This window comes from Geotrypetes seraphini, chromosome 8 (genome assembly GCF_902459505.1).
Source record: "Geotrypetes seraphini chromosome 8, aGeoSer1.1, whole genome shotgun sequence".
Lineage (NCBI taxonomy): Eukaryota > Metazoa > Chordata > Amphibia > Gymnophiona > Dermophiidae > Geotrypetes > Geotrypetes seraphini.
Window position 1 is genome coordinate 133,138,909 of NC_047091.1, and position 18,195 is coordinate 133,157,103.

General features: G+C 48.7%; 2 gene segments (V, D, J or C); both read left to right on the forward strand.

Moving 5' to 3' along the window:
• LOC117365996 overlaps positions 1-18,195 on the forward strand; it is a 36,058-nt gene that overhangs the window by 5,786 nt on the left and 12,077 nt on the right.
• The window catches only part of LOC117365993, a 227,617-nt gene continuing 216,445 nt past the window's right edge, over positions 7,024-18,195 (forward strand). The window contains 2 exon segments of the V gene segment in view: positions 7,024-7,101; positions 7,187-7,499. Coding sequence covers positions 7,053-7,101; positions 7,187-7,499 — 362 coding nt within the window.

Sequence of the window (18,195 nt, forward strand, 5' to 3'; positions counted from 1 at the left end):
TGCAGCTGGGGGAGGTGCCACACTGTGCAGAGTGTCGGAAGATGGCCGCCACTGTCCCCGTCCTGGCTCAGATCCGATCCAGCTCTGTGTTGGCGGCTCCTGCTTCCGGGTGACCGGCAGGATGTCCCCGATGGTCTGGGTAGGTCTGCTCGGATGTCCTCTGCTGCAGTGCACATCTTGGAGAAGATTTTTCTCCGCTGCAGCAGAGGAGCTCATAGTGTGTGCGGCTGCTCTCCTTGGCTCCGCCCCCGGAAGTCAAAGTGGCACGTTGGCAGCGAGCCAAATGCAGCCATCAAAAGAGCCACATTTGGCTCGCGAGCCATAGGTTCCTGACCCCTGGTCTAGATTATACATAATTAGATTGACTCTTTTTTTAGGATGAGCTTTGTTTTTAGAATATGTTTTGATGATTACAAAATGCAATATTTATGTAAGTGACATTTAAGAATGATGGGGACAAAGTTTGTCTCTGTCCAAGCAAACTCAGTATGATTCCATCTACACAAGCCTCAAATAATTATGATTTATATTGAAATCATTTTATTAACTTATAAAAAGAAATAATATTCTGTACAACTGACATTTTATAAATCACAAATACAGAACAAGAATCACAAAGCCCATATCTCCCCTCCTCTCTCACAAAAAAGCACAGTTACTTACCGAAACAGGTGTTATCCAGGGACAGCAGGCATATATTCTCACATGTGGGGTGACGTCATCTACGGAGCCCCGATGCGGAAGCATTTTCAAGCAAACTTGATTGAAGATTTAAGTTTGCTCTGCTGCTCCACGCATGCGTGCCTTCCTGCTCCACTAGGGGGTGCATCCCCTCGTGGTCTCCAGTTCACTTAACTAGCAAAGAAGCCAACCTCGGGGAGGTGGGCGGGTTGTGAGAATATATGCCTGCTGTCCCTGGATAACATCTGTTACGGTAAGTAACTGTGCTTTATCCCAGGACAAGCAGGCATGATATTCTCACATGTGGGTGACCTCCAAGCTAACTGAAAAGGGATGGAGGGAAGTTGGCAATTTAAGCAAATAGATTTCGCAATACCGATTGGCCAAACCGGCCATCGCTTCTGGACAGTGAGTCCAGACAGTAGTGGGAGGTGAAAGTATGAACCGAAGACCACGTGGCAGCCTTGCAGATTTCCTCAATAGGTGTGGACCTGAGGAACGCTACGGAGGCTGCCATCGCTCAGACCTTGTGTCCCGTTACTCGACCATGCAGCGCGAGACCAGCCTGAGCATAGCAAAAGGAGATGCAATCGGCCAACCAGTTGGACAAGGTGCGCTTGGAAACTGGGTGACCTAACCGGTTTGGGTCGAAAGACAAAAACAATTGTGGGACTTTCCGGTGTGGTTGAGTGCATTGGAGGTAAAAGGCCAACGCTCTCTTGCAGTCAAGAGTGTGGAGCGCCACCTCTCCGGGGTGAGAGTGGGGCTTGAGAAAAAACACAGGTAAGACAATGGACTGATTGAGATGAAAATCAGACACTACTTTAGGCAGGAACTTTGGATGAGTGCGGAGTACCACCTTGTCATGATGGAATACAGTGAAGGGTGGGTCCGCTACCAGAGCTTGTAGTTCACTAACCCGCCGGGCGGAAGTGAGCGCGAGCAGGAAAATCACCTTCCAAGTGAGGAATTTTGGATGGCATTTGTCTAGGGGCTCAAATGGAGGTTTCATTAGTTGAGCCAGAACCACGTTAAGGTCCCAAACCACCGGAGGAGGTTTGAGAGGAGGGTGGACATTCAGAAGACCCTTCATGAAGCGAGAGACTAAGGGATGGAGCGAGAGGGCTTTCCCTTCCAGTGGCTGATGAAAAGCCGCAATCGCACTGAGGTGTACTCAAATGGAGTTGGTCTTTAGGCCAGAATGAGATAATTGAAGTAAATAGTCAAGGACCAGAGGGACGGGGACCGACACCAGGTCCTGGCTGTGAGAGGAGCACCAGGCTGAGAATCTGGTCCACTTTTGGGAGTAGCAGGTTCTCGTCGAGGTCTATCTGGAGGCCTCCAGTATCTCCTTGACTGACTGAGACACGGGGAGAGAAGTCAGGGGGAAAGAAACCAAGCATTCAGATGAAGAGATTGAAGATTGGGATGTAACAGCGAACCCTGACCCTGTGATAGTAGAGAGGGAAACCGAGGCAGAGGTAGTGGATCTCTGACGCTGAGTTGAAGCAGAAGGGAAAACCAAGGCTGGCGTGGCCAGCGAGGAGCAATCAGGATCAGGGTGGCTTGCACCATTTTCAGGTGGACCAGCGTCCGCAGGATCAGGGGAAATGGCGGAAACGCGTAGAGAAACCTTCCCTCCCAGTCGAGGAGGAAGGCGTCGGCCTCGAGCCGGTCCGGGGAGTACATCCGGGAGCAGAAGAGAGGCAGCTTGTGGTTGTGAGGGGATGCGAACAGATCTATTTGAGACGTCCCCCACCGTTCGAACACCCGTCGTAGGGTCTGAGAGTGTAGTGACCACTCGTGTGGCTGGAGGAGGCGGCTGAGTCTGTCCGCCAGACAGTTTTGTTCTCCTTGTATGTACACAGCTCGAAGGAAGGTATTGTTGGAGATTGCCCATTTCCAGAGGCGCAGGGCTTCCCGACATAGGGGCCAAGACCCTGTTCCCCCTTGTTTGTTTACGTAGTACATCGCTACCTGGTTGTTGGTTCGGATGAGGACCACCCGGTCGTGGAGCAGATGTTGAAAAGCTACAGCTGCGAGATAGATGGCCCGAAGCTCTAGCATGTTGATGTGGCAGCGACAGTCCTCTGCTGACCACATCCCTTGAGTGCGTAGGCCGTCCAGATGGGCTCCCCAAGCGTACTCCGACGAGTCCGTGGTGAGTACCTTGCTGTGGGGTGGGGCGAGGAAGAGCAAACCTTTGGAAAGATTTGAAGAGTCGGCCCACCAGCGGAGCGATCGTTGCAATGAAGGAGTCACTGTCACGGGACGGTCGATTGGGTCCCGGTCTTGATGCCATTGAGAGGCCAGGGTCCATTGAGGGATTCTCAGATGGAGGCGGGCGAAGGGTGTGACATGGACAGTGGAGGCCATGTGGCCCAGAAGAGTCATCATCTGTCGAGCTGATACCGAGGTCAGCAGGGAGATCCTTCGACTCAGACTTACTAACGCCTCTAGGCGCGGAGGGGGGAGGAAGGAATGGAGGCGAACCGTGTCCAGCGTGGCCCCGATGAACTGTAGGGACTGCGAGGGGCGTAGTTGGGATTTTGGGAAGTTTATTTCGAACCCCAGACTTTGTAGGTAGGTAATAGTCTGTTGGGTCGCTGAGATAACCCCTTCCCTGGACAGGGCTTTGATCAGCCAGTCGTCCAGGTAGGGGAATACCTGGAGGCCCTGGGAACGTAAGGTTGCTGCGACCACCACGAGGCACTTGGTGAAGACCCGAGGTGATGATGCTAGGCCGAAGGGGAGGACTCGGTATCGTAGGTGCCAGTCCCCTACCTGAAAACGCAAGAACTTGCGGTGAGCGGGGTGCACTGGGACATGTGTGTACGCCTCCTTCAGATCGAGGGAGCAGAGCCAGTCGCCCTCGTCGATCAGGGGGTAGAGGGTCGGTAGGGAAAGCATTCGAAATTTTTCCCATACCAGAAACTTGTTGAGGCGTCTCAAGTCTAGTATTGGGCGTAGGTCTCCCGTTTTTTTCGGTACCAGGAAGTAACGGGAGTAGAAGCCCTTTCCCCGTTGGTCGGGGGGAACCTCCTCCACTGCTCTCAGGCGAAGCAGGTCTCGAGCTTCGGAGAGGAGCAGGGGTAGCTGCGTCCGGTTCGGAGGGCAATTCCTTGGAGGGTTGTCTGGAGGAATGGCCCGAAAGTTGAGAGAGTATCCTGATGAGATCACGCCAAGGACCCATGCGTCCGACGTGACTTGTTCCCAGCGAGGGTAAAAGGCTTTGAGGCGACCCCCGATGGGAAGGAGGCTTGGGACTATGGCGGAGGGGGCCCGCCCCCTTCCGCGCATCCCGTCAAAAGGACGGGGATGGTTTGGTAGTCGCAGGTGGTTGGGACTTGGGTCGAGCCCGATGGTGGGCCTGCGGGCGCCTGGGTGGAGGCCGCGAGAAGGCGGGAGTGGATTTTTGTGGGTATCGGCGCGGAGGGGCCCTGAATGGCCTGGGCGCGGTCGGTTTAGGCTTTTGCCGGACGAGGGAGGCGAACGAGCGTTCGTGTTCGGAGAGGCGTTTTGTAGCCGCCTCGATAGTGTCATCGAACAGTTCTTTTCCCACGCAGGGGAGGTTAGCCAACCGGTCCTGCAAGTTGGGGTCCATGTCGACCAGGCGCAGCCAAGCTAGTCGGCGCATGGCGATAGCAAAGGCTGCCTCTCTGGAGGAGAGTTCGAAGCCATCGTAGGCCGCGTGGAATAGATGGAGGCGCAGGTTGGAGAGGGACTCTAAAAGCAGGCCAAACGCTTCTTGCCGGGAGGTCGGTAGGTCAGTCTCAAAGGCTCTCAATAGTCCAATGAGGTGTTTGAGGTAGGATGTGAAGGTGAAAGTGTAGCTTTGCACCCTAGAGGCCATCTTTCATTTTGATATAGTCTCCTGCCGAACTTGTCCAGGGTTCGGCCTTCTCGGCCTTGGGGGACCGCTGCTGAGACCCGGGATGGGTGAGCCTTTTTCAAGGAGGATTCTACTAGCAGCGACTGGTGGGAGAGCTGTGGTTGTTCGAATCCCGGGTAGGGTACTGTGCGGTACTTGGTCTCCATTTTGGAGGGTACGGCTGTGACCATGTAGGGGGTCTCCAGGTTCCTGAAGAAGGCCTGTTGGAGTACCGGGTTAGGTGGTAAGCGAAGGGACTCTCTGGGCAGTGATGGCATATCCAGCTCCGCTAGGTACTCCTTAGAGTATCTGGAGTCGGACTGGAGGTCTAAGTCCAAAGCGTGGCCCATGTCCTGGACAAAGCGAGTGAAGGATGGGCGGGATGTTCCCGGGGCCCCGTGCAGGGTCGGTGAACGAGACCTCCGTCGAGTGGAGAAGGATGGGGAGGCTTCCCTCGAGTATCGAGGTTCCTGCTCCGATCCACGCTCCGAGACTGGGGAAGCACTGTGAGAGTGTTCCGGGGTTGTCGATCTTCGGCGTCTCGAGGAGCCCCTCGGAGACGATGCCGGGGTTCGGGGTACCGATCGATGTTGAATCGGTGACCTCGACCCGGACTCCCTCGGAGAATACCTGCGACCTCGGGTCGGGATCCCGGTGCGAGGGGGAGTTCGGAGGAAGCGCGGGTTGGAGAGTGATAACTCAGACACCCTTAGTGGTCCCGTACGAGGTGTAGGAGAACGGCCTCGTAGAGTTGGTGAACTTCGGGCCTTCTTGGAGGTACGGCGGTTCGAGGTTTCTGTTGTTTTAGCACAACGTTTTGCCCCTCGGCGGTCTGCGGAGGGAGAGCGTCTCGGGCGCCTCGGTGAGGAGTCCGAGGAGGATGGGATGCGGCGAAGATTGCGCACTTTTCCCCGAGGTTGCTCGATGCGAGGCTCAGGCTGGTCTGGCACATGCGGGGTCGAGGTCGAGGCTGATTGTAACTGGGCCATTGCAGCGGACAGCTCCGACGAGATCATCGCTCGGAGTAGGTCCTGGAAGAAGGGCACGGACAGCATCGAAGGCATGTCCACTGCCTCGGTGCACTCCACCGGGGGCGACCTCGTATCAGAGTATTCCCGTGTGGTGGAGGCACGGCCCGAAGGCTTGGAGGGCTTAGCCGGGGCTGTAAGCATGGGGCTTCCGCCATGCGTCGACGTTGTCCCCGAGGCTGGCTTCTTCGATGTTACGGAACCTGAAGAAGGAAGAGGGGACTTACCCGGGGCCGAGGCTTTCTGCTGTCCCGAGGGCTTCGGATTCGGGTCTCGGGGTGATGCCGAGGTATTCGGGGCCGAGGTCAAGGCCGAGGCCGAGGCCGGGACTGACCTCGAGGCCGAGGTAGAGGGTTGGTCCGGGGCGAAAAGGTCCGCCATGCGGGCTTTTCTTCGACGGAGGGCCCAGTTCTGGAAAGTAGCGCACTGGGGGCAGGAGTCGGTTGGATGAGCCGCCCCCAGGCAGAGGATGCACCGGCGATGCGGGTCTGTGATGGAAAGAAGCCGCTCACACCGGGTGCACTTTTTAAAGCCGGTCAAAGGCCGGGACATAGAATCGAAAGTAGCCGCGGCTCGAGTAGCCACGCGGCCACGGGGACCCGGAAGCCTCCGGGTCGTCAAAAACGAAGCAGGGATCAAGTTGAAAAGTAAAGAATTTGCGCATAGCGACTTAATCGAGAAAAAAACAAGAAAAATCGCGGTGCTAGAAGGCAGTTGGGGCAGAGCCTGGAAAACACGACTTCTAGGCTCAGCGGAAAATTTTGAACTGGAGACCACGAGGGGATGCACCCCCTAGTGGAGCAGGAAGGCACGCATGCGTGGAGCAGCAGAGCAAACTTAAATCTTCAATCAAGTTTGCTTGAAAATGCTTCCGCATCGGGGCTCCGTAGATGACGTCACCCCACATGTGAGAATATTATGCCTGCTTGTCCTGGGATAATCTCCTTTACTATGGAGGCAACTGAACAAGCAAAATAACCCAACGCTGAATAAAACTGTGACTGCCGATGGTGTATGCAGATCTGGTGGAGGGCCTTGAGCATCTGCACATGCTCAAGGCCTGCCGGCTCCCACCATCTCTGAGAGAGTGGCATGTACAAATGCTCAAGGCCCCACACTGCATACACCGTCGCCAGTTGCAACTTTCATCAGCATAACAACAGAAGCTTTCTTCTGCACCAATTGGAAAGCTGCCAGCTGGAGAGGGGGGGGTGGATATGCATGATAGTGTGGTCAGTATTCATCAGGGAGGGGTCTATATACATGCCTCAAAACTCACCCCACCTGGATTAAGATTATAGGCTTTGGACATTCACCAAAGCATCCAATAAGATCTGAGAACCAAGTGCTCATTTGCATGCTTGAGGGTCACAGTCCAGCCCCGGGTTCTCTACAGGGATAAAGGCTGGGGCACAGAGGGTCCTTGGAAGACAGTAGTGCAGAGTCTAGCTCCTTTCCACAGTTCTTGCATTATGACCTCCACTGGGCTGACCCTAGGTCTCCTGAGCCTTTTCCTGACAGGTAATTGATATGCAGGAGACACAGAGTTATTGAGATCATTCAGGGCTGGTTCTGAGGACTAATTAAAACTGCTCTTTCTTCCCAGGTTCATGGGCCCAGCACTCAGTGACACAGGAACCCACAGTGATAGCCCAGCCAGGGGAGACAGTGAGACTCTCTTGCACTTTAGGAGGGGGATTAACTGTCAGTGGCAACCGGGTTGCTTTTTTCCAGCAGAAATATGAAGCAGTTCCCAGATACTTACTGTATTATTTAACAGAGTCTAGTAAGGGCAGAGGCTCCGATGTCCCTGACCGTTTTGTGGGTTCTGGCTCTGGCAGTGTTGGATATTTAACTATTAATGGAGTTAAGCCAGAGGATGACGCTAATTATCACTGTGCTACATGGACTGGCAGTGCGTTGCACAGTGATAAAGACTTAGGGGAAGTGAGACAAGAACTTCCCTAAATACAGAAGAACTCTCCAGTGAGAGCCTAGCACAGGGGCAGAGCAGGGCCAGGCCTGGAGCCTCAGCCAAAGTAGGAGGGATGTGCTGTCATTTGGCTTATATCATGTAGTGCACATAATATTGTGTTACTACTGTGTTTCCCTGAAAATAAGACACTGTCTTATATTAATTTTGGGTCCAAAATAGGCACTAGGTCTTATTTTCGGGGTAGGTCTTCTTTTTTTCATGTACAAAGATCATCTTTCTCTTCCCACCCCAATTCTTACCATTTCTTTTCTCTCCCCCACATGTGCAGCATCTTTCCTCCCCTCTCACCCATCCCCTTGTGCAATGTCTTTCTATTCCTCCCTCCCATCCCTTGTGCAGCAGAACCCTTGCAGCTTGTATCTCTCCCTCCCTCCGCTTGCCGCCGCTGCCACCGCCACTGCGCACCCACCCACCTACCCTTCCATCTCTCCTGCCGACTGCAAGACTGAAATACTGTACCTTGTAACAAACCGCAGCATCGCAGCAATGTAGATAGGCTGCTTCACGTCCTTCTCCTGCCTGGGCATGTGTGCCGTGTTGCTGATGACATCATCAGTGATGTGGCAGAGGAACGCCTGGGCAGAAAAGGCCACGAAGCAGCCTGTCTATATTGCTGCGACGCCGCCGTTTGTTATAAGGTACAGTAATTCGGTCTCGCGGTTGGCGGGAGAGATAGAAGGGTCGGCAGGGTGTACACGGGGAAGCGCTGCAACTAAGGCTTATTTTCGGGGATAGGGCTTATATTAAGACCTACCCCCAAAATTATGCTAGGGCTTATTTTCGGGGTAGGTCTTATTTTTGAGGAAACACGGTATGTAAAAAAATAATATATTAATGTTACTAGTTTCTGCAAAAGAAACTAATATATTACAGTTCCTAGTTACTTTTTAATAAAACTAATACATTAAGGGGCTCATAATTGAAAGAAAAATACGTCTAAAAACCCACCCAAGTCGGCACTTGGATGACCTAAAAGACAGGTCTTTCAAGTGACAATAATTGAAACGGATTTTTAGATGTATCCAGAGAACTTTTAGGCCTCTGAATCCTGTTGTGTGCCCAGAGCTGAAAGGGTTGTTTGTGAAGGAGTGGTGAGAGCAGGATGTGGGCTGACCTAGACTTATTCGTCCTGCAGGGATAATTGAAAGTTTGACGAGACTGCCTAGATGGAACTTATATGTTGTGACTTAGGTGATCTAAAAACAGGTCTAAGTACCCAGAAGGTATCCAAAGTGACCAGATAACCACTGCAGACACAAAGTACAAACCCCCACACACTCTCCCAGTGATCACTGCCCCTCCCCCTCCCTCCTGGTCATAAAAATCAGAATAAAAATGTACATACCTGCCTCCAGAACATCAGCACCTGGCATAGGAAAGCCTAGTAGAGCTGTACAGAGGTGGTTTAAGTCATCTGAGGGGTGGGCTAGTGAACCATAGAGAGGAGGACCCTGGCCCATAAGCCACTTTAACTTCATGGTGAAAATTGTGCACCCCCCCAACTCCGCCCCAAAAACCTACTGTACTGCCATATATGTGGCACCTGCATCCATAAGGGCTATTGGGGTGGTAGACAGGCGGGAGCCAGAAGGCCTTGAGCATGCGCAGATGCTCAAGGCCCAGTCCAGCAAGCAGCACGATCTTCGGGCACCGGTACCTTCTGTGGGTTGGTGCTGTGTGCCAGTGCCAGATGGGGGTAAGGCTTCAGTTTGGGCTGGCGGGTGTTTGCAAGGTGGGGGGCGATGCCGGTTCACCGGGGGGGGGGGGGTGGTATTTGTTAGCGGAGGGACGATGCTGGTTCACGGGGAGGGGATGTGGAAGTGCACCAGTGGCCTCGGGGGTAGGGGGGTCTTTTGGGGATGTGGTGGGGTGGGATGGGATGGGATGGGGTGGAGTAGCGCCGGTGGCCACGGGGGGGGGGGGGGAGTGGAACCAATCAAGCAAGTTTGCCTTACTTCCTATGGGGAAACTCGCTTTGATATACGAGGAATTTGGTTTACGAGCCTGCTTCTGGAACGAATTATGCTCATAAACCAAGGTTCCACTGTATTACTTTTAGTTACTTTATAATTGTTGAATATAAAGTTGTTTCAACATTATATAAAATTAATTCCATAAATTGTGTTGTTGAAAGAAACTTCACAATTTGTTAACTTCAAAATTAGTCATTCTTATTGAATGCAAATCTAATGTTTAATGTTTAATCATAGTTGATTCTGATCATGTGATCAGGTCGAGTGGTCAATATCTGTCTCTCACCTCCACTCCCCAGGTGCTTCTGCTGTAACAGTTAGCAACACAAAATGAAAAATAGGGAATGGAGGGAAAACAACCAAAAAGCAAAAAACTCACTCCATTAATAATATGGCCAAAACAGCTGTGCACCAAATCAGTCTCAAAGCCTAAGATAACTGGAGAGGTGAATCAACACTCTACCTCACATGCATCACAGGCAGAAAAAGCTTTCGTTAATGTGAAGACAGAAGGTGAAAAAACTAGTGAAAACCTAACCGTTCAAACAAAGATAAATGTCTCTTCATATAGATAGTAAGTCCAAACAGTGAAGTCCACCGGCTGACAATCATTTTGTGGCAAAAGCCACTGCTTCAGGGCCTCAGTGAAGAAAAACCAATCAGTTCAATGTAACATAGTAACATAGTAGATGACGGCAGATAAAGACCCGAAAGGTCCATCCAGTCTGCCCAACCTGATTCAATTTAAATTTTTTAATTATTTCTTCTTAGCTATTTCTGGGCAAGAATCCAAAGCTCTACCTGCTCCAACTGCTGAAATCTCCGTCATAACCTACTCCAGCCCATCTACACCCTCCCAGCCATTGAAGCCCTCTCCAGCCCATCCTCCCCCAAACGGTCATATACAGACACAGACTGTGCAAGTCTGCCCAGTACTGGCCTTAGTTCAATATTTAATATTATTTTCTGATTCTAGATCCTCTGTGTTCATCCCACGCTTCTTTGAACTTAGTCACCGTTTTCCTCTCCACCACCTCTCTCGGGAGCACATTCCAGGCATCCATCACCCTCTCTGTAAAGTTGAATCTACCACCCCTCAACCTCAAATTATGTCCTCTGGTTTTACCATTTTCAATTCTCTGGAAAAGATTTTGTTCTACATTAATACCCTTCAAGTATTTGAACGTCTGAATCATATCTCCCCTGTCCTTCCTTTCCTCTAGGGTATACATATTCAGGGCTTCCAGTCTCTCCTCATACGTCTTCTGGCGCAAGCCTCCTATCATTTTCGTCGCCCTCCTCTGGACCGCTTCAAGTCTTCTTACGTCCTTTGCCAGATACGGTCTCCAAAACTGAACACAATAATCCAAGTGGGGCCTCACCAATGACCTGTACAGGAGCATCATTACCTTCTTACTTCTACTGGCTACGATTCTCTTTATACAGCCCAGCATCCTTCTGGCAGCAGCCACTGTCTTGTCACACTGTTTTTTCGCCTTTAGATCTTCGGACACTATCACCCTCTCCCCGTCCGTGCATATCAGCTTCTCACCTCCCAGGACAAGCTATCTGTGCTCATCGAACACATGGCAAGAATAAATACGATCATGTCACCCCTTTAAGGCACTTCATTGGCTTCCTGTCTTCTGGAGCATTCAATTTAAATGTGCTTGTGTGATATTTAAAATTATGTATGGGATTTTTTCCCCTTTAGTTCCTGTCTTTTTCAATTCCTGCACACCATCTAACTCCAGAAGTATTCAGAAATACAAACTTGGCTTTCCTACCATTAAAAGAATCAGAACTATATCCAATATCTGTTGATCTTTTGCCTTTTCATTTGTAAAAATTTGGAATGAGCTACCGTCGGAGATTAGATTACTCTATCAGTTTCCAATCTTTCAGAAAATGTTAAAAACTCACTTATTTCAGAAATCTTTGATAGAAATCATGTGTTTCAGATTAATGGTTAGAGTAGAGATTATCTTTCATTCTATTCTTGATTCCAGGAACATAAGAATAATCTTACTGGGTCAGACCAATGGTCCATCAAACCCAGTAGCCCGTTCTCAGTGGCCAATCCAGGTCACTAGTACCTGGCTAAAACCCAAGGAATAGCAACATTCCATGCTACCAATCCAAGGCAAGCAATTGCTTCCCCTATGTCTTTCTCAATAACAGACTATGGACTTTTCCTCCAGGAACTTGTCCAAACCTTTCTTAAAACCAGCTAAGCTATCCACTCTTACCATATTCTCTGGCATCCTCTGGAAATCTTGTTAACTGAGTCGAGCCCTTTCTGAGGGATGAATCTATATATATAAAATCGGAGGTATGTATGTGTGTGTGTATGTGCCGCGATCACGCAAAAACGGCTTGACCGATTTGAACGAAACTTGGTATGCAGATCCCTCACTACCTGGGATGATATGTTCTGGGGGTCTCGCGGCCCACCTGCACATGTGGGCGGAGCTACAAACAGAAAATCAGATTTCACCCATTCATGTCAATGGAAAAAATGTAAAAAGCTGCCAACGCAAAATCGGCTTGCCCGATTTGAACGAAACTTGCTATGCTGATCCCTCACTACCTGGGGTGATATGTTCTGTGGGTCTCGCAGCCCACCTGCACACGTGGGCGGAGCTACAAACAGAAAATCTGATTTCACCCATTCAAGTCAATGGAAAAAATGTAAAAAGCCGTGGGACCGATTTGAACGAAATTTGGTATGCAGATCCCTCACTACCTGGGGTGATATGTTCTGGGGGTCTCGCGGCCCACCTGCACACGTGGGCGGAGCTACAAACAGAAAATCATATTTCACCCATTCAAGTCAATGGAAAAAATGTAAAAAGCTGTGGGACCGATTTGAACGCAAATTGGTATACAGATCCCTCACTACCTGGGGTGATATGTTCTGGGGGTCTCGCGGCCCACCTGCACACGTGGGCGGAGCTACAAACAGAAAATCAGATTTCACCCATTCACGTCAATGGAAAAAATGTAAAAAGCTGTGGGACCAATTTGAACGAAACTTGGTATGCAGATCCCTCACTACCTGGGGTGATATGTTCTGGGGGTCTTGCGGCCCACCTGCACATGTGGGCGGAGCTACAAACAGAAAATCAGATTTCACCCATTCATGTCAATGGAAAAAATGTAAATAGCTGCCATTCTCACAGTAATTCCAACTACCTGGGGTGATATGTCCTGGGGGTCTCGCCGCCCACCTGCACACGTGGGCGGAGCTACAAACAGAACATCAGATTTCACCCATTCATGTCAATGGAAAAAATGTAAACAGCTGCCATTCTCACAGTAAATCTAAAACGGCTTGACCGATTTGAACGAAACTTGGTATGCAGATCCCTCACTAACTGGGGTGATATGTTCTGGGGGTCTCTTCACCCAAGAATTTATATGTTCTTGCTCCTGGAGGTGAAACTAAAAATGTTGTTTATAATCAAGTTTTGTGTTAGTTGTATTGTATTCATTTTGTCAAATATTTCACATTATAATTTGAATATTGTACTTTTTATAAAGCTGTAAAAAAATAATTTCATTCACCACTATAAAGTATCTTTATTTGAATCCATTTACAGTGTTATTGCTATAATTAAATACCCGTGCAACGCCGGGGCATCAGCTAGTTGGTATATAAAACTAAAGATTGGATTGGATTGAACTGATTGTTTTTTCTTCACTGAGGCCCTGAAGGAGTGGCTTTTGCCATAAAATGATAATCGGCCAGTGGACTTCACTGTTTGGACTGACTATGTATAAGACTATGTTTGAACGGTTAGGTTTTCATTAGTTTTTTCACCTCACTGTCTTCACATTAGTGAAAGTTTTTTCTGACTATGATGCATGGGTGGTAGAGTGTGGGTTCACCTCTCCAGTTCTCTGAGGCTTTTTCTTTAGCTTGTGAGACTGATTTGGTGCATAGCTGTTTTAGATGTATTATTAATGGAGTGAGTTTTTTGCTTTTTGACAGTTAGCAACACACCATCCATACATTCTTAAAACTCCTGAAAACTCCTGACCAGGTTCTCCTGGTCATCTCTAGATCCTCCGTGGACTCCATGATCTTCCGGTCCTCACCCTCATTCATCCTCTGGGTCTTCCAGTAGCTCCCAGTGCCATCACTGGTCTCTTTGCCAGTCACCATTGGCCCTGCTGGTCCCTCCGCTGGTTGCTCACCAGACCAATGTTCTCCCAGGTCTATCAGGCTGCTTCCCTGGGCTCTTCTCAAAGCTCCCAGTACCATCACTGGTTCCTCCCCTGGTTGCTTGTCAGACCAGACCCATCCCCCTCCTTCCACAGCTCACTTAGGGTGAGTGGACAGCTCCCAGCAGCATTTGTAGCTCTTATGCAAATCAGTTCCACTGCTCGTGCTCTCTCATTTAGCTCCAGTGCACAGGCTCCCTCTACTGGCTGGCCAGGGACAGAGAACTTCACCCTGTCTCATTGATATATTTGCACAATTTGAAAATGGGTCAAGGTGGTGAACATATGTTAAAAGCAAGAAAGGAGCTCTAATACTAGAAAACACACATAACTGTTAAAGCATAAAAACAATGCATCTAGTAGTAAGGCACATCTTCACCTGATAATGCCTTAACTAAACAGTTTCCTATTACAATGAAGGAGCAATTGCATTTCAAAATATTAATTTTTTAGCCTGCCTTTTCTTGGAGTCTTACTTTGTCCACCCAACAAATACTCCAAATCATACTGCTTCCTGGACTCATGTCCCCCGGAAATCATGAAAGTGGCACCACTTGAATTTAAACTTTCTCTACTGCACTACTTAGCCCATAACCTGAAAAACGGAAAATTCCTCACCAACAAAGGCCACATAATAATAACCCCTATCCTAAAAAATAGCAAAGAATCGTCAGCCCTAGTTTCCAATTACAGACCAATTGCTTCCATACCACTCTTTGTAAAGATCATGGAGGGGCTGGTACACTCCCAATTAATGGAATATCTAGACCAGTTCTCACTCCTGCATGAGACTCAATCCAGCTTTAGACCGCTTTTCAGCACAGAAACAGTAATTGCGGCCATATTAGATTACTTGCACCTACTTTTAAGCAAAGGTCTCAGTGCCCTGATCATGCAATTCGACATGAGCTCTGCCTTTAACCTTGTAGACCATGCGAATTTGCTACAGTGTCTAGACGCTATTGGCATCAGAGGCGAAGTGCTAAACTGGTTTCATGGTTTCCTTTCGTCCCGAACCTATCAGGTTCGCTTCAACAATGACCTCTCCAACACCTGGAGCAACCCATCCGGCGTTCCACAAGGGTCCCCACTATCCCCTCTGCTTTTCAATATCTACATGACCTCACTGAGCGTTTAATTAACCCAGCTGGGGATAAAATTATTCAGTTACGCTGATGACTTCACAATTATTATCCCATTTGCCAACTCTATCTCGGAAACAATTCCAAAAGCATCAGAAGCCATAAACTTGATGGAACATTGGACGACAAACTTCAAACTCAAGCTCAATACTGAGAAAACAAAATTCTTTGTCGCTTCACCGCACCCTCTTGACACCAAAACCCCACTAGACATCAACAAACATAACTACCCCATACAGCCCACCATTAAAATACTGGGTGTAACTCTGGACCAATGCCTCACCATGAAAGATCAGGTGGACTCCATAATCAAAAAGAGTTTTTTCACCCTCTGGAAACTTAAATCCATTAAAGCATACTTTGATAACTCTGTCTTCAGAATCTTGGTACAATCCCTCGCATTAAGTCAACTCGACTACTGTAACATCGTCTACTTATCAATCCCTCAAAAGAATATACGACGATTGCAACTAGTGCAAAACACTGCGGTCAGACTAATCTTCGGTCTAAAGAAGTTCGATCATGTGACGCCATACTTCAAACAGCTACACTGGTTGCCGATGGAAGCTCGTGTAAAGTTTAAGTTCGCCTCCCTCTGTTTTAAAGTTTTCTACGGTCTAACCCCTAAATACATCACTGACCTATTCTCCTTCTCAGCCAACAAACACAAGAGAAGCTCCCACTCGCACTTCATTTCTCCCCCGGTTAGAGGATGCAAACTAAAAAATCACATGAGCATCTTCTCTCACATCAGGCTGCTCTATGGGGTAAAGACCTAGAACAACTCCTATTGCCCACCACTTATGAGATATTCAGGAAACCGCCTCAAAACCCACCTATTCCCGAAAGACCTAGACAGCTGACCCACTTCCCTCTTTCCCCTCTCTTGCCTTTCTCCCAATTGTTCCCCAAATCCCTTAAGTTAATTCAACTTGTACGTCAACTCAACTTGTACCCCACTAATCTTTTGTAAACCGCATAGAACTTAACGGTATTGCGGTATAAAAACTGTTATTATTATTATTATTATTATTATAATGAAAAACCTTTCAACAGGAGCACTTGAAAATAACCCCATTTTATACTTTTAAAACACTACATGGAAATTGTGATACACTGATTATTTCACAAGAAATAGGTCCAATTCAACATCAACATCACTTCTGTCACTGAGAAGTAAGCTGAATACAGGAAGAGACAGGGCTATAGAGAAGAGATTCTGGACAGGGATGCAAAAAGGCAATGCTGGACAGCGAGACTAGGGACAGTGAGAGGGCAATGGTGGAAAAGGGGGTGATGGGGGCAAAGGAGGCAATGCTTGAAAAGTGGGAGGTGGGAGCATAAGGGCAGTGATAGAAAAGGGGCAAAGCTGGAGAAGGGAGAGATGGGTCATGGGGGCGATGCTTGAAAAGAGGCACAGGCAATGTTGGAAAAAGGGAAGCTGGGGGCACTGAGAGGTCAGATGCTAAACATGGTGGGCCTTCCCCTCACCGTGCATCATGTGATGCATGGGGAGGGGCCTAAGTCACTGATTGGCTCAGATGCCTAAGGACTTAGGCTCCTCCTTCTGTATCCCAAGATAGAGGGAGGAGCCTAAGACCCTGATTTGCTCAGACACCTAAGCCCCTCCATAAGGCCCCATAAGGCCCCTCCTAAGGCCATTCAAGGCCTTAGGCTCTTCCCCTTGCATCACATGATGCACCTGGGAGGAGAAGGCCCACCATTTTGGATTGGTGGACCTATGAACAGGAGAGACTGAACTTCGCTTCCAACTTCTGACTAAGGTACAGAGTGGGGGGGTGGGGGGTTGGGGAAAGCATCCAGTGGCAAGAGGGATTGGGCATCCCCCTGCCAATTTTTTCTCTCGTGGGGGGGGGGGGGGGTCAGCATGGCAGGAGGGAGTAGGCATCCCTCCTGCAATGGTGCGGAGGGGTGGTCGATCCTTGGTGCCATTCGTCAGGGGGACGTCAGGGATGGCTGTTTTCGGTGGGAGAGTTCTTTTTTTTTAATGAGACAAATATTGTGTGCGTGTGTGTGACACACACATAGCATCTGTGCCCATTAAAAAAGGGCTGACCTATTGCTATGACAGTCTTGACCAGTCGCTTTTTTTGGATCTCTAAAATGATCACTTTTTTTTGTGCATCAGGAAGCCATGTTAGAGTATCAATCACTCTGCTAGTTTACATGGCATTTCAATATTAATGAGCTTATTTGCAAGGCCGGATCAGAGAATGAGCAATTGTGCAGAAAACCATGTAGTGAGTCTTTTCTGCTTTGGGTCGGCAAATGCGAGAGTCCCTAAACCAATCAAAACTGGTTTAACGATGATTGTTAGATGATTGCTGACTTTAGTGCATCTAGCCTTCTGTGTTTTGTGCATGTGACCAAGGTGTGGTATTCTGCTAACATGTACAGTAGTTTCTATGTAGAGATATTTATCAGTCCTGTTTATTCTGTTTTCTCACCAGATGGGGTGTAGTGTTGTAATGCTAGAGTTACCATATTTCCTCTGGATTTGGATTTTCTAATTTTTAAGAAAATATTATCTTTTTCTTTTATTTGCCTATGACCAACACTCTACCCACATAATTAGTGAAATCATCTCTGGTGTATCAGTCAGTGTGGACACATGGGGGTGCTAAAGAGAGAGAAAGGCATTGCTGATCTCTTTTTCTCTGCTAGGTTGAATCTGTCACAGAAATTTTGTTCCTGCAATTATAAGCTTGTAATATGCGTCACAAGTATCTCAGAAGACATCCAAAGTTGTTAAGTTATATCTGCTCTTCTGATAAGTACACTTGGGCTCAAACTCAGCAAACTGAAATCCGGAAGTTTATGTAAAGGAAGGCAGGGGAAGGTGTGGCTCACCAGCTGAGGCCACAATATCAAGTCCCAGCACTATTCCCCATGATGACCCTGCAAGCCACCCAAACCTCCAGTCCCCATCACCCTGAATGCCAGCTCTCAAATGCCAAAGTCACAAAAAGGTAGCACACCAGCCTGCTTCCCCCCCATCACCCCAAAAGTCAGCCACCATTTCACTTGTGTTCATTAGCTAAAAGCCAATTTATACAGTTGCCATGATTCAGTATTTCTTTAGCAAAGGTAGCAACCATTTTTATATTTTGTCTCTGCAAATATGGTAACTCTATCTAATGCCCTGTGTAAATGCTTGAAATAATTAAGTTTAAAATGTGAACTATGCCATGATTGCCAGCAGCCCTGCCTCAGGCCCAGAGGCTTAGCTAGGTGGAATGCAAGGAGAGTGGTGGCT